The sequence below is a fragment of the Macaca nemestrina genome, chromosome 9, assembly GCF_043159975.1.
Source record: "Macaca nemestrina isolate mMacNem1 chromosome 9, mMacNem.hap1, whole genome shotgun sequence".
NCBI classification, from domain to species: Eukaryota; Metazoa; Chordata; class Mammalia; order Primates; family Cercopithecidae; genus Macaca; species Macaca nemestrina.
Genome location: NC_092133.1, coordinates 126,634,608 through 126,648,495, shown reverse-complemented (window position 1 = coordinate 126,648,495; position 13,888 = coordinate 126,634,608). Strand labels below are relative to the sequence as shown.

Sequence of the window (13,888 nt, the reverse complement as noted above, 5' to 3'; positions counted from 1 at the left end):
TTACCAACCCTGTCAAGTGTTTATTCATGCCCTGCAAAATATTTTCAGCAAGTATTTCCTATGAGTTTATAACCAGGTTCATTTATGAATTCAAGACATATTTATTGAGCATGACTGACGCTGGCTCTGGCTCCAGGCAGAGATGATAAAACAATGAATCCCTGCTCCCACAGAGCTTCACACAAGGAGAAGCCTCCAACATATTTTATGTAACACTATCTTAGCATGTTCATTTGGAAATATTGTATATTTTCTACTCAAATTTCATGAAACGATTTTATTCTACTTTCTCATGTGCAGCTTTGAAATCAGGGTCACTCTCATCAACAGGACCACCTTTTAAATCATCTAACAGTATTCAAGGGCACACCAACTTTCCTTCAGTCAAAGTTACTTGAGATCTAGCCCTTTTTGAGTTCATGTATAATGATGTCACTGGAAATTCTATGCCCACCACAATACCCAGTAGCTATCTGTGATTTCCGCAAACTAATCACCTACTGTATTGCTTTATAATTTTCAAAAGGCTTGTTTACAATAACATCTAGTACTTGTAATTGTGAGGTCATCCCCCTAAAAATTTACTTCTAGATCTTTAAATTCATTTGGATGGCATTAGGTCAATTCCATTGAGTAACCTCAATAAGCATCTAGAACTGGTATTAAGTTTCTTCAGGCTAATGTAGTTTATCTCTGATTTGCTATTTTTGAGAAGTTTAGTAATTGAGTAATATGAAGAGATTTCCTTTCTGAAGACTAAATTATAAGGCCATACTCTGTTTTTGAAGTATAATTTTTCAGGTAAAATGAGTATCTCATATAGAAGAATTTATGCCAAACGTATCTGTAAGCGTATATGTATATATGTTTGTATTTTGTTTTTGTTCTTAGTTAAAATAATGGGATCACAAGTCTTTTGAATTTACAATCATGAAGGAAATACAAAAGATGATGCCTTCATAGTAAAAAACCCTTGGATTTTAAATATAGTGCCTTTGCCATATATTGATATCCAAAGTCATAAAAAATTTAGAAAAACGGTAGAGTCACATCTTTTCTTCAAACCATGGTACCAACATTCTGACAGTTCAAAATTAATGAAAAGAAATCTCACTGGATAGAGAACAAGCTAGAGATTAAGTCACAATCAACAAAGAGCATCATTTAATTTCAATATTCAAATAATATAGTTTTAACAATTATCTCAGCAAACAATAACCACAAAAATAAATTGAGAACACAAGAATAACATCCGTTCTGAAGAAGTAGAGAAATGATTCTAGTACTTTATTACCATCAACCTTAGTGACCTATTAAAGTTTAGCATAGTTTTAAAATGCTAGTTAATTTAAAATCATATGCTAACATGATGCTAAAATCATAGGCTAACATATGATTTAAATTTAACTAGAATTTTTAAACCACAAATCCTATCAAGAATTATAGGTTCTTTTTGGACCAAAATTCAACTCTCATGAAGGCATCTGCCAAAGCCTATGGAGTACTGTATGTCCTAAAAGACTCTGGCATTTGTTTCTTAAGTCTCATTCATTGAGTACTAGAGGATAATTAACTTCATTATTGAGTTTGAACAAAAATCACTAATGGATGCACAAGAACTATTTAATATTAATGTTCAACTCTCTAAAAGAGCTGTTTAACTTTAGACAAAGAGGTCTGGCTAGGTTTGCGGTGATTTAAAGTCTCAGAATGAAAATAATTAGTGGATATAAGTAAAAGAAATCATTGGTCCAGGTGAAGTAATGGTAATTTTTTAAATTCCAACATACACTTTACCTAGTCCCTAAAAATGAGATACAATTTTATGCTTTTAGACAAGATCAGAGCTGGCTGGCACTATTCCTGGGTAGCACTTTTCACCAATATTCCTGATAATGCTCCATGGGAAAGCAAATGGCAACAGAGATTCTAAACAGGTTCCAGACACCAAACTGTACATGTAACCTTGACCTCATTTATCATTATGATAATAATCACCATGTAATTGTGTGTAGATTTGCTCTCATAAATCAACTTCTTTTCAACTTTGAAAAATAAAGAGTTCATATTTCTTGACAGGAATAAAAGAGAAAAAAAAAAAAAACCACTTAATTATTTTGACCATAGCTCACTGTTAGCATATGATTTAAATTTTACAGTAAGTAAAGACCAATTTATTCTCAAAAGCCCTGATTATTTTGACAATATTTAAAATGTCTTAAATAAAAAGAACAAAAAAGTTTTATCATGTATTACAGAAAAATATTTGTTATCTATTTAAATCTCACACACAACCATGCCTACAAAAACTCTTCATGATTCAGACTTAATACTTAAGTTTAAACTTATCCCAGTAGGATGACATCTCCTTCAAGCTGCAGATATTTCACAGCAAGCATGCCTGGAGTTCATTTTCTCATTTGTTCATTCACTCATTCATCTAGTATATATAAGGAATATTCCAAACAAAGCCTATCCTATCATGGAGCCTACATTCTAGAGGAGAGAGACAATAAACACACAAGTTTAAATTACACCTAACAATAAAAAGTACTATAGAGAAAACTAAAAACCAGAGCAAGAGAGCACGGGAGAAGGGAGTGGTTCTAGTTTTATGTAGGTCGGTTACAGAATGTCTCTTTAGCAGCAGCCTGGAGGAGATGAAGGGATGGGCCTGACAGATATCAGGGAGAAGCACTTTTTAGGACAGAGAGAAGAGACACTGCAAAGGCCCAGAGATGGGAACAAGCTGGTTTTGTAGGAAGAACAACCAGGAGGCCAGGGAGCCTGGAGTAGAGTGAGCAAGGGGACAGCCACAGGAGATGTGGCCCCAGAGAGAAAGGGGCTCTAGACCAAGCAGGCCTGGGGACCCATTCAGGACTCTGGGTTTTGAGTGATCGGAGAGTGCTCCTCAGGAGTTTTAATCACAGTAATAACTTATCAGATACATTTTTTAAAGATCACTCTGGCCACTCTACTGAAAACAAACTTGCGATGCCAGAGCAGAAGCAAGGAGATCAGTAAAGAAGCTACTGCAATAATCCTTTGTCCAGGGTCCCAGAAACGTAGCTCAGGCAAAGCTTAGCTGCAGATGCTTTATCTGGAAGGAAACCTCCAAAGCGGCAACAGTGAGGGCAGTGAGGCAGGGAAGGAGGGAGTGCATTAGCACGTTGGTCAGTGCTTCCCAGGAAACCCAGCCAACTGATCTGGCATGAGGGATTTGGGAGAGCCAGGCTGGACAGGATGACCACACCTCAGAGCTGTCAGGGGAGGGCTGTATCTGTTGTGGGAGATGATGAGAAGCCCTGCAGTAGAGACACTACTGGGTCTGAAATAGCACTTCCCATCTTCTCACTGGCATTTGAGCAAGCAGCACCATAGGGGGAGAAGGGAGAGAGTTGTATCTGCTGGCTCCTTTCTCATCCTGTCTGTTACTGATCAGAAGTCCCCCCAAAGCGTGACTTCCCACCTCCCCGCTACCTACACACGTTAGGTTTTGTGATCTGACTCCTCTAGACAGCTACTGAGCAGACAGAGTGCATGCCCACAGCCTGGCGCTTCACCTGAGTCCAGGTACAGGGGTCGACGATCATTCTGAGGGTCGAGCTCGGCCATCACCCCCTGACAGTATCAGATGAGGCAAGGTGGCATTAGTCAGGATGTGACACTGAACAAGCAGCCCCAGGCCAGGAGGCAGGTGGGGCCGAGCAAATCTGAGTGGCGCAAAAATTAAGTCTGACAAGACAGGAGAGAGATTATAGATCAGGTGGAAAAGGTGCAAATGGAGAGAAATGATAGTTATAAGTACAGTCTGAAGGTAGAGCCTGTAGAACTGGCTGATGTGGGTGAAAAAGAAGAAACAAGATGACTCCAAGGCTCAGACGTGGGCAACTAGAAGAACGAAGCCACCTGTGATTGGGATGAGGCCGGTTACAAGAGTAGCAAGTTTTGGAAGGGGACAGAGACCAGTAGTGCAGCTTTGGGCATTCTAAGAGAAAACAGAGATAGTAAGAACGACAATACCTGCCTAATAGAAAAATTACAGAGAAGCTTATTTCAAAGTTCGTCCAAGTTGTGAACATAATTGGCTAATATGTACAGCCCTGGCGCCTCTTCTCTTTCACAACCCTAGCATCTCCTCCCACAGCTCCATCACTGCCCTTTTGTTGCCCATCAGACATTTCCCGAAACATGCACTAAGTAACACTGTTTTCACAATGTAGGTGTGCTCTCCTTCCCCGCAAAACAAAAGGGTGGGAGGGGGGCAGGAGCAGCAGGATCCTTGCCCAAATATAAATACATATGGGAAGTACTGTTTTAAGCCAAACAGCTACTTTACTTCTCAAAACCTCTGATACATTTCATGTATCAGAGAAGGTCTCAAGGAAAGATGTTGTGTGGAGAGTTTCTAGACATCTTTGAACATCAAGGTACACTGAATAAACAAAATCCATATGATCCTCTCAAAAGATGTGGAAAAAGCTTTCAATAAAATCCAACATTCCCTCATGATAAAAATCCCTCAAGAAAGTAGGCATCAAAGGAACATACCTCAAAATAACAAGAGGCATCTATGACAGGCCCACAGCCAACATCATACTGAATGGGCAAATGATGGAAGCAGTCCCCTTGCAAACTGAAACAAGGCAAGGATGCCCATTCTCACCACTCCTATTCAACATAGTACTGGAAGTACTAGCCAGACCAATCTCGCAACAGAAAGAAATAAAGAGGCCAGGTGCAGTGGCTCACACCTGTAATCTCAGCACTCTGGGAGGTCGAGGCGGGAGGATCACCTGAGGTCAGGAGTTCGAGACCAGCCTGGCCAACATGGTGAAACCCCGTCTCTACTAAAAATTCAAAATTAGCTGGGCATGGTAGTGTGTGCCTGTAGTCCCAGCTACCCGGGAGGCTGAGGCAGGAGAGTCACTGGAACCCAGGAGGCAGAGGTCGCAGTGAGCCAAGATTGAGCCACTGTACTCCAGCCTGGGTAACAGAGTTAGAAGACATCAAACGATCTCTCTTTGCAGATGATGTGATTTTATACCGAGAAAACTCTATAAGACTCCACCAAAAGTCTACTGGAACTAATAAATGACTTCATCAAAGTTTCAGGATACTAAATTAATATGCAAAAATTAGAAGCATTTCTATACACCAATAATGTTCAAACTGAGAGTCAAATCAAGAATGTGATCCTATTTACAACAGCCACAAAAAATATATAAAAATACTTAAGAATACATCTAACCAAGGAGGTGAAAGATCTCCACAAGGAGAACGACAAAATACTGCTAAAAGACATCATACAGGTGACAAATGGAAAAACATCCTATGCTTATGGATTAAAAAAATAAATATTGTTAAAATGGTAGTACTGCCTGAAGCAATCTACAGATTCAATGCTATTCCTATCAAACTACTAGCATCGTTTTTTTCACAAAATTGGAAAAAAACTATTCTAAAACTCATATGGAACCATAAAAAAGCCTGAATAGCCAAAGCAATCTAAGTAAAAAGAACAAGTCCAGAGGTATCACATTACTGGACTTCAAGCTATACTATAAGACTACGGTAACCAAGACAGTATGGTATTGGTACAAAACAGATATATTAGACCAATGAAACAGAATAGATAACCCAGAAATAAAGCCACACACCTACAGCCATCTGATCTTCAACAAAGTAGACAAAAAAAAAAAAAAAAAAAAATGAGGAAAGGACTCACTATTTAATAAATGGTATTAGGATAACTGGCTAGCCATATGCAGAAGAATGAAACTGGACCCCGACTTTTCACTATATACAAAAATTAACTCAAGATGGATTAAAGACTTAAATGTAAGACCTCAAACAATAAGAATCCTAGAAGAAAATCTAGGAAACACCACTTTGGACATCAGCCTTGGAAAAGAATTTATGACTAAGTCTTCAAAAGCAATTGCAACAAAACAAAAATTGACAAGTGGGACCTAATTAAACTAAAGAGCTTTGGCACAGCAAAAGAAACTATTAACAGAGTCAACAGACAACCCACAGAATGGGAGAAAATATTTGCAAACTATGCATCCGGGAAAGGTCTAATAACACCAGAATCTAAAAGAAACTTAAACAACTGAGCAAGCAAAAACCAAACAACCCCATTTAGAAAATGGGCAAGGACATGAACAGATACTTCTCAAAAGAAGTGGCCCATCAACAAAATGAAAAAAATGGTCATTATCACTAATCTTCAAGAAATGCAAATCAAAACCACAATAGGACAGCACCTTACACCAGTCAGAATGGCTACGATTAAAAGTCAATAAGAGGTTAGGCATGATGGCTCACGCCTGTAATTCCAGCACTTTGGAAGGTTGAGGCAGGAGTTTGAGATCAGCCTGGTCAACATGGTGAAACCCTGTCTCTACTAAAAATACAAAAATTAGCCAAGTGTGGTGGTGGGCACCTGTAATCCCAGCTACTCGGGAGTCTGAGGCAGGAGAATTGCTTGAACCCAGGAGGCAAAGGTTGCAGTGAGCTAAGATCGTGCCACTGCTCTCCAGCCTGGGCAACAAAGCAAGAATCCAACTCAAAAAAAAAAAAAAAAAAAAAGTCAAAAGAAAAACCACAGATGCTGGCAAGGCTGCAGAGAAAAGGAAGCACTTATGCACTATTGATGGGAATGTAAATTTATTCAGCCACAGTGGAAAGCAGCTTGGAAATTTCTTAAAGAACTTAAAACAAAATTACCATTCGACCCAGCAATCTCATTACTGAGTATACATGCAAAAGAAAGCAAATCATTCTACCAAAAAGACACATATACTCGCATGTTCACCACAGCACTAATCACAATAGCAAAGAGGTGCCCATCAATGGTGGACTGAATAAAGAAAATGTGGCATGTATACACCATTGGAATATTATGCAGCCATAAAAAAGAACGAAATCATGTCCTTTGCAGCAACATGGATACATCTGGAGGCCATTATCCTTAGCGAATTAACACAGGAACAGAAAACTGAATACCTCATGTTCTCACTAATAAGTGGGAGTTAAACATTGGATACTCATGGACAAAAAGGTGGCAACAATAGACACTGGGGACTACAAGAGGGAGAAGGGGAGCAGCAAAGGTTCAAAAACTAACTGTGGGTACTATGCTCAGTGCCTGGGTGATGGGATCATTCATACTGCATATCTCAGCATCACACAATACACCTAAGTAACAAACCTGAACATGTACCCCTTGAATCTAGAAGTTGAAAAAGAAAAAAAAAAATTTACCCCCAATCCCAAAAAATACTTTGCAGTGAAGTAAGCACACATTATTCAGCACAAGAAAAGATAAGTAATTCAATTGTCTAATGGGAAGTTAAGGTTCTCTTTTGCTGAATATTCAAAATTCATCTTACATATTTCTTTTTTGTATTTCAAGTTTATTAACTTCCACAGGTGCCAGAGAAGAAATGATAAATATATTTTAATGGGACAACTTTTTACATTGCTTCACTTTAAATCTGACATGCTACATAAGAGTAACTATGAGGAAATCGGCATGAAAAGGAAAATTTTATAATCCCAAAGACAGGTATGTGTAAATGAAAAAAAAAGTAAGCGGTTTATATTCCAGCCCCTAACAACTGATGCTATAAAAATATCCTTAGGTGACATTCATATCTACATACAAATACACTTCATCATAATGTAGTTGCCTGATTCAATTACAAACACACCCAGTTACAAACTAGTTTGCTAGACTCCCAAGTTGGCATATAAGTCGTGGAGGAACAAAGACAAAAGAGATTCAGAAAATGAATAATTAATATGTGACAAATGAGAGGCTTAGCATTTTAAAAGAAAATATTAAGGCTAAGTAATTCTTACTAAACACAATAAAGTATTACGGGGTAAAACTCAAAGCCAACTCCTTGGAAGAGCTTTAGAAGCTCTGTGGCAGACAGGCCTTTTTGCTTTAAAGGCTGACTCCAATATTTGACTATATAGAAAACAGTCATCCAACTAGAGCTTTCCTTCATTTGCCACCTTAAACCACATTTTACTCTTCTCCTGCTACTACATTTTAAAATGAGAAAAATACAGAATTGTATTTGCATATATTTGCAGGTGACCTTGCAGGCTCCACTGATATATAACCCATGACACTACTTCTTCCACTGCTTTCTGAAAGAAGATATTTTAACTTGGAAGATTCTCATTAGCCAAAACTTTGTAGAGTGTGCAGACATAAATATCAAAGTGTGCATAAGTAGTTTCTGTATAGGTCAAATATATATTTAAAAATGTAATAGACATTGTTATGCTGTGGCCATCTAGAATCTTTGCCTATGTTTCCTGTGTTTGAAAATTTGCCACAATATGGATCTTTCCTTCCCCAAATAGAAGCCAGAACTCGCCTTCTCAGCTTCCCTTGTCTGACAGTGGGATGTAGTGCCTATCAACCACATGCATCCACATGATAAGACCTCAGTTTAGAGTCAGCAATGTGAGGAGAGACTTCAATTCAGAGGTAGCAATGTAAGGACTGAAACAAATGAGGAAACCCATCTTTCTGACGAGGGAAGTGGTAAGAGGTACCCACCTCTCGGGAAAAATGACGGCACTTTTGGCTTCCAGACCCCAGCACCGTTGGTGTAAGCTGTGATGTTGGGATAAAGCTTCACTGTGGAAATACCCACAGTATATGTGGGCAGTGCTTCTGTTCACCTAACCTGTTTGTTGGTGTCCTGGAGATTCTGTGAGTTTCCAAATTTTTTTTCCTGATTATGTTAGCTAAGTGGATTCTGTGGGTTGCAACTAAGAATTACATATAATACAAAAAAAAGAATCTGGGCTAAATAAACCTTCATCATTTGATAAAACGATAGCAGAATGATTATCAATTCAATAGTAACCTCAATAGTAATCTACAAAGAGTGTGGTACTGAGCTAGAGGCTGTACAGGAACAGCAAAGGATGTTACATTTAAGCCATGTAAAAACATGGGCATATAGATACAAAATAAAGTTAAACGAAATTTAGAAAATATGGAAGCATCTATGTAGTGACTGTAAAAATGCAACAGCATATTGGATATGCTGATAAGGATGAAAAACTTTTATTGACATATTTTTTAAATGTTCACTGGGTTTGAGGTAAATCTATCATGTTGCTAAAGAAATTAAATATACTTTTTATAACTTAAAAGTCAGCAATGTGGGTAAAAATATTTGCAAATCATATATCTAATAAGACATTAAGATCCAGAATATATAAAGCCTACAATTCAACAACAACAACAAAAAGAAAATTCCAAAATGGGCAAAGGACTTGAAAAGGCACTTCTCTGTATTGAAGAATACAAATGACTAACAGGCACATGAAAAGATGCTCAACAACCGGGCACAGTGTCTCATACCTGTAATCCCAGCACTTCGGGAGGCCAAGGTGGGTGGATCACCTGACGTCAGGAGTTCGAGACCAGCCTGGCCAACATGGTGAAACCCCATCTCTACTAAAAATACAAAAAATTAGCTGGGCATGGTGGCAGGGACCTGTAATCCCAGCTGCTCGGGAGACTAAGGCAGGAGAATCGCTTGAACCCGGAACACAGAGGTTGCAGTGAACCAAGATCACGCCATTGCACTCCAGCCTAGGCAAGAAGAGTGAAACTACATCTCAAAAAAAAAGTAAAAGAAAGAAAAAGAAAAGATGTTCAATATCTTTAGTTATTAAGAAAATGCAAATCAAAACCACAATGGGATATGATTTCATATCCATCAGAACGGCTATGATTTTTTAAAAATGGAATAACAAGTGGAGAATATGGAGATGGAGGCAACAGAGTGCTCATGCAATGGGAAATTTAATGGGAAATTGTGCCGCTGCTGTGGAAAACAGTCTGGTGGTTCCTCAAGAGTTAAACAGAATTATCATATGATCCAGCAATTCCACTGCTAGGTCTATACCCCAAAACTTAAAAAGTAAGGACTCAAACAATACTTACATACCAATATCCAAAGCAGCACTATTCACAATGGTCAACAGGTAACTGATACAACTCAAATGTCTATGAACAGATGAATGCATACACAAAATTGTACAGATACACAATGGAATATTATTCAACCACAAAAACAATTGAGATATTGATACAGAATACAAAATAAATGAATCTTGAAAGCATTATTCTAAGTGAAATAAGCCAGACACAAAAGGACAAATGTTGTATTATTCTACTTATGTGTGGTACACAGAGCAGACAAGTTCATAAAGACAAAGTATAATCAAGGTTACCAGGGACTTGAGGGAAAGGGAATTCGGAGTTTTTGTTTAATAGGTACAGAGCTCTGTTTGAGATGATTAAAACGTTTTAGAAACGAACAAGGGTGATGGTAGGACAACACTGTGAATGTACTTAATGCCATTGAACTATACACTTAAAAATAGTTCAAATGATACATTCCATGTTGTGTTTTACGACAATAAAAAAAAATTCCGTTATGAACCTTATCTAGAAATCAGTCAAAACTGAAGTTCAATATTATTCCTTTTGCGCTGCTTGCTATATTATTTAACGTATAGATCCAAGGAAGTTAGTAGATCTAACCAGAACAATGGCAACATAGCATGGTCAAAAGGTCAGGTAGGTAGACCTAGGTTAGAATACAGGTTCTACCACTAATTAGTTTATTACATACTTAAAAAAGGACCTGAATTTAAAAGATCCCTAATAAAGAGTAGAGTTAGCTGCTGTTATTAGTCTTTATTATTATATTAAAAAACACCTGGAAAGGAGCAATGCATTTTATTACAGATAAATTTTAAACTTTAGTACACCAAATAAGTGAACACTGGAAGGCAAACGAGTGAGGAAAAATATGTGTATCAATATGATTAAGAGTCTATCCCTAATATGCAGACTTCCACCCAAAAGATGAGAGCAGAGAGGAACAGGGAGCTAGAAAGTTGCTTTGGATCACAGGGTGGGCCAGGGAAGGCCAACACACGAACTAAGACATGAAATGTGAAATGAAGCTGGAGTGAAAAAGTCTGGGGTTAGGGAGCACTCTGGATGAGGCAACAGCAAAAGCAAAGGCCAGAACGTCGAGGAACTTTGAGGGTTTGAGGAGTAGAGAGAAAGAAAACCAATGAGCCTCGACAAGAGAGGCTGAGGAAAGAATTCAGGGAATAGTTTAATTAGAATTTCAGCCTTGGATGTTGACGGTGAAGCGGGATGCTGAGGGAGAGTGGCGGATAAAATTGAAGAGGAGACACAAGCCAGAACTCACAAGCCTGTTAAGAAGATGGGACTGTGATTCCAACCTCAGAGGGAACCATTTAAGCAGCGAAGTAAAATGATCTGGTTTACTCTGCAATGATCATTCTGCCTGCTAGAAGGAAAACAGATGGATTAGGGAGGCAGAATGGAAGGAAGGAGAGAAGCTGGGAAGCTAGGTTAATAATTTAAATTAGAGAACATAATAGCTTAGATTCACAACAGTAGCACTGGCAATCGAAAAATGTGTACAAATTCACGTTGCACTGGCTAATAGGACAGAAGATTTTTACTCTTTCATTAATCCCAAACAGTAACTTAAAATTACACAATTTCCCCCAACAAATTAGCAAGGATTAAAAATTGATAATACAAAATCTCTGAAAAGCAATCTGCTATCCTCTCTCTCAAAAGCCTGAAAAATTCTCATAGTTTTTCACTTAGTAACTAGCACACAGTTAAGTCTTACTGTTGAATTAATTCATTCCAACAGTTAGGAAACACGCTTAAAGAGAAAATCGGCGTTATACTCAAGAATGTAACTGTAGCACATTGTACTTGCAAAAACTTGAAGAATTATCTAAATATTCCACACTTAAGGAGTGGTTGAATTACAGCTTAGGATAAAGTACTAAACAATTCATTAAGGAGTTTCAAGACGTGGGAAAACGCGGACAGTATATCACTTTAGACAATTAACAAAGAGTAAATAGTACTAGAGCTTTGTTTCGATGCTGTTAAGTTTTAATATGAGAAATAAAGATAGCCAGCAAATAAGTACTAAAAACTTGATCATTAACCTAGTCTAGAACTGAAACTCAATAAATCTGCTCAAAAAAGTTATATGCTAAACCCATTAAATATTGTCTGTATCTTACAGTTAGTCTCTTGTTAGCCTTGGTTCTAAATAAGGAAGCAGGGGAGCTTCAGTTTGGTGGTTGTCTTAGTAATTTAAGAATAAACATGCACCTTCAAAGCCTGTTTGTCACTCTGTATCCCCAGCTCCTAGCACAAAATCTGGCACAGAATAGGAGCTCAATAAATAATTTTGAGGGACTATCACCAAAAGTAAACCTTTCAGTTCCAACTCAGCACGAAAGAAATCAAAAACCTCAAAATCAAAGACGTGCATCAAAAGTAATAGTTTGCTTGATAATATCTCTTGATGTCGTTTTAAAGTAATAGTGATAACAATGTATAATACTTGGAGTGGCTACAATGTATCAGGCACTAACAAGCACTTGACAGACTTTAATCCTTATAATCATCATTCTCTTTTAAAACCAGGAAACGGGTTCATCACAGTTCACTAACTAGCCCAACGTCACACTGCCACCAAGCTGGAACTCAGTTCTTTGGCATCTAAACGCAGAACTATAGAAGACACGTTTCTTTCCAACGATCAGACTTCCAAGTTCTCCAAGCTTCCTCTACCGTCCTATTTAGCATTCGCAAACTTTTACCTTTAATTGTAGCTATTACCCCTTCCAAGATCCATCTCTCACCAGGGGAGCCCCTGCTAGCTCACTCCCTCCCTCCCAGCCGGGAAGTCCCCCAGGATGAAGGACCGAGTCTCCATGCTTGTCGGTGGCTGCACACTTAGAATGGGGGCTTGGCACCAGGCGGGGAGCTCGCCCCTTTGATACCCTTTGAGTTTGATTTACTGCCTTGCGAATCCCAACTCCCAAATGAGCCCTTGGAGGCGCCGTGTGCGGCCCCTCGGACCAGACTCGGCGCCAGAAGGGAGTCGGCGTCTGGAGGGGTGGACAGGGCGGCGCGCAGGAGCGGTTTCCAAGACAACCGAAGGCCGCCCCACAGTCCGCCCCACAGTGTCCACCCCACAGCGCCAGCCCCTAGCGTCTCGCCGCTCCGCCCCTTCCCGGCGCCGGTGCTCCGACCAGCCCCCGTGAGCGAATATGGACAGGGGTGCTCGATGGGCTCTCACCTCTCAGCGCGTGGTGCATGCCGCCCACGCCGCTGTACAGCTCCAGCACCCGCAGGGGCTCCATCCCCGCACCTCAGCCGCTGCAGCCCCGGAGCTAGGCCTGCCGGTCCGTCGCTCCTCCTCCCTCGATCGCACCGCTCCCTCAGCCTCTGGTTCCGCAGCGTTTCAGTTCCCCCTTCTCCTGCGGCTCCAGGCTGAGGGCTTCAGAGGGCCGCGCGGCCTGGGGGTTGGCAGGGGTCGAGAGGGGAACAAAGAACGGAAAACAATAAGGCTTCCCGAATGAATGGCAGCCACTCTGTAGCCTGATTTACGCTCCATTTCCTTCTTTGGTGTCAGGGGCCTTGAGTGGAAAAGAAATCCAGAGTTCAGTAAAGGGGAGAAAACTGCCTTGGTTTCTAAGTGAATTAACACTGGTTAGAAGCCAGAAAAAAATCATTTTTCAGGCAAGCTGCTTTTCTGTCACTTAGAAGCCTGAACATTCAAACATTCTTTCCACAGTGTGCCTTGTGTCCTGCCTGCCCTGGGTCGATAGAGATAAATCAGACCAGCCTCTCTCCTAGAGAAGGTTCCAGAATTACAAGTAAGGACACAGGTCCACTAGCAGCAGAGAAAAACCTGTGTGCGTGCCAATAATACAGAGGATGTTTGTTGCGTCTATTAGTGCGGTTAATTATGTTTTAGCT

General features: G+C 39.7%; 1 protein-coding gene across 10 annotated transcripts in view; it reads right to left on the bottom strand.

Moving 5' to 3' along the window:
- The window catches only part of LOC105488216 (tRNA aspartic acid methyltransferase 1), a 61,987-nt gene extending 48,613 nt beyond the window's left edge, over window positions 1–13,374 (bottom strand). For 5 of the 10 annotated variants that reach the window (XM_011752084.2, XM_011752086.2, XM_011752087.2 and 2 more), the window contains exon 1: window positions 13,206–13,339. In XM_011752084.2, the coding sequence (XP_011750386.2) occupies window positions 13,206–13,269 (64 nt within the window). In that variant the 5' untranslated portion in view covers window positions 13,270–13,339. Of the gene's footprint in view, window positions 1–12,906; window positions 13,015–13,205 lie in introns of those variants that run through there. The other 5 variants (XM_071070427.1, XM_011752085.3, XM_024794870.2 and 2 more) reach the window with 5 other exon arrangements.
- Between the last annotated feature and the right edge of the window lie 514 nt (window positions 13,375–13,888).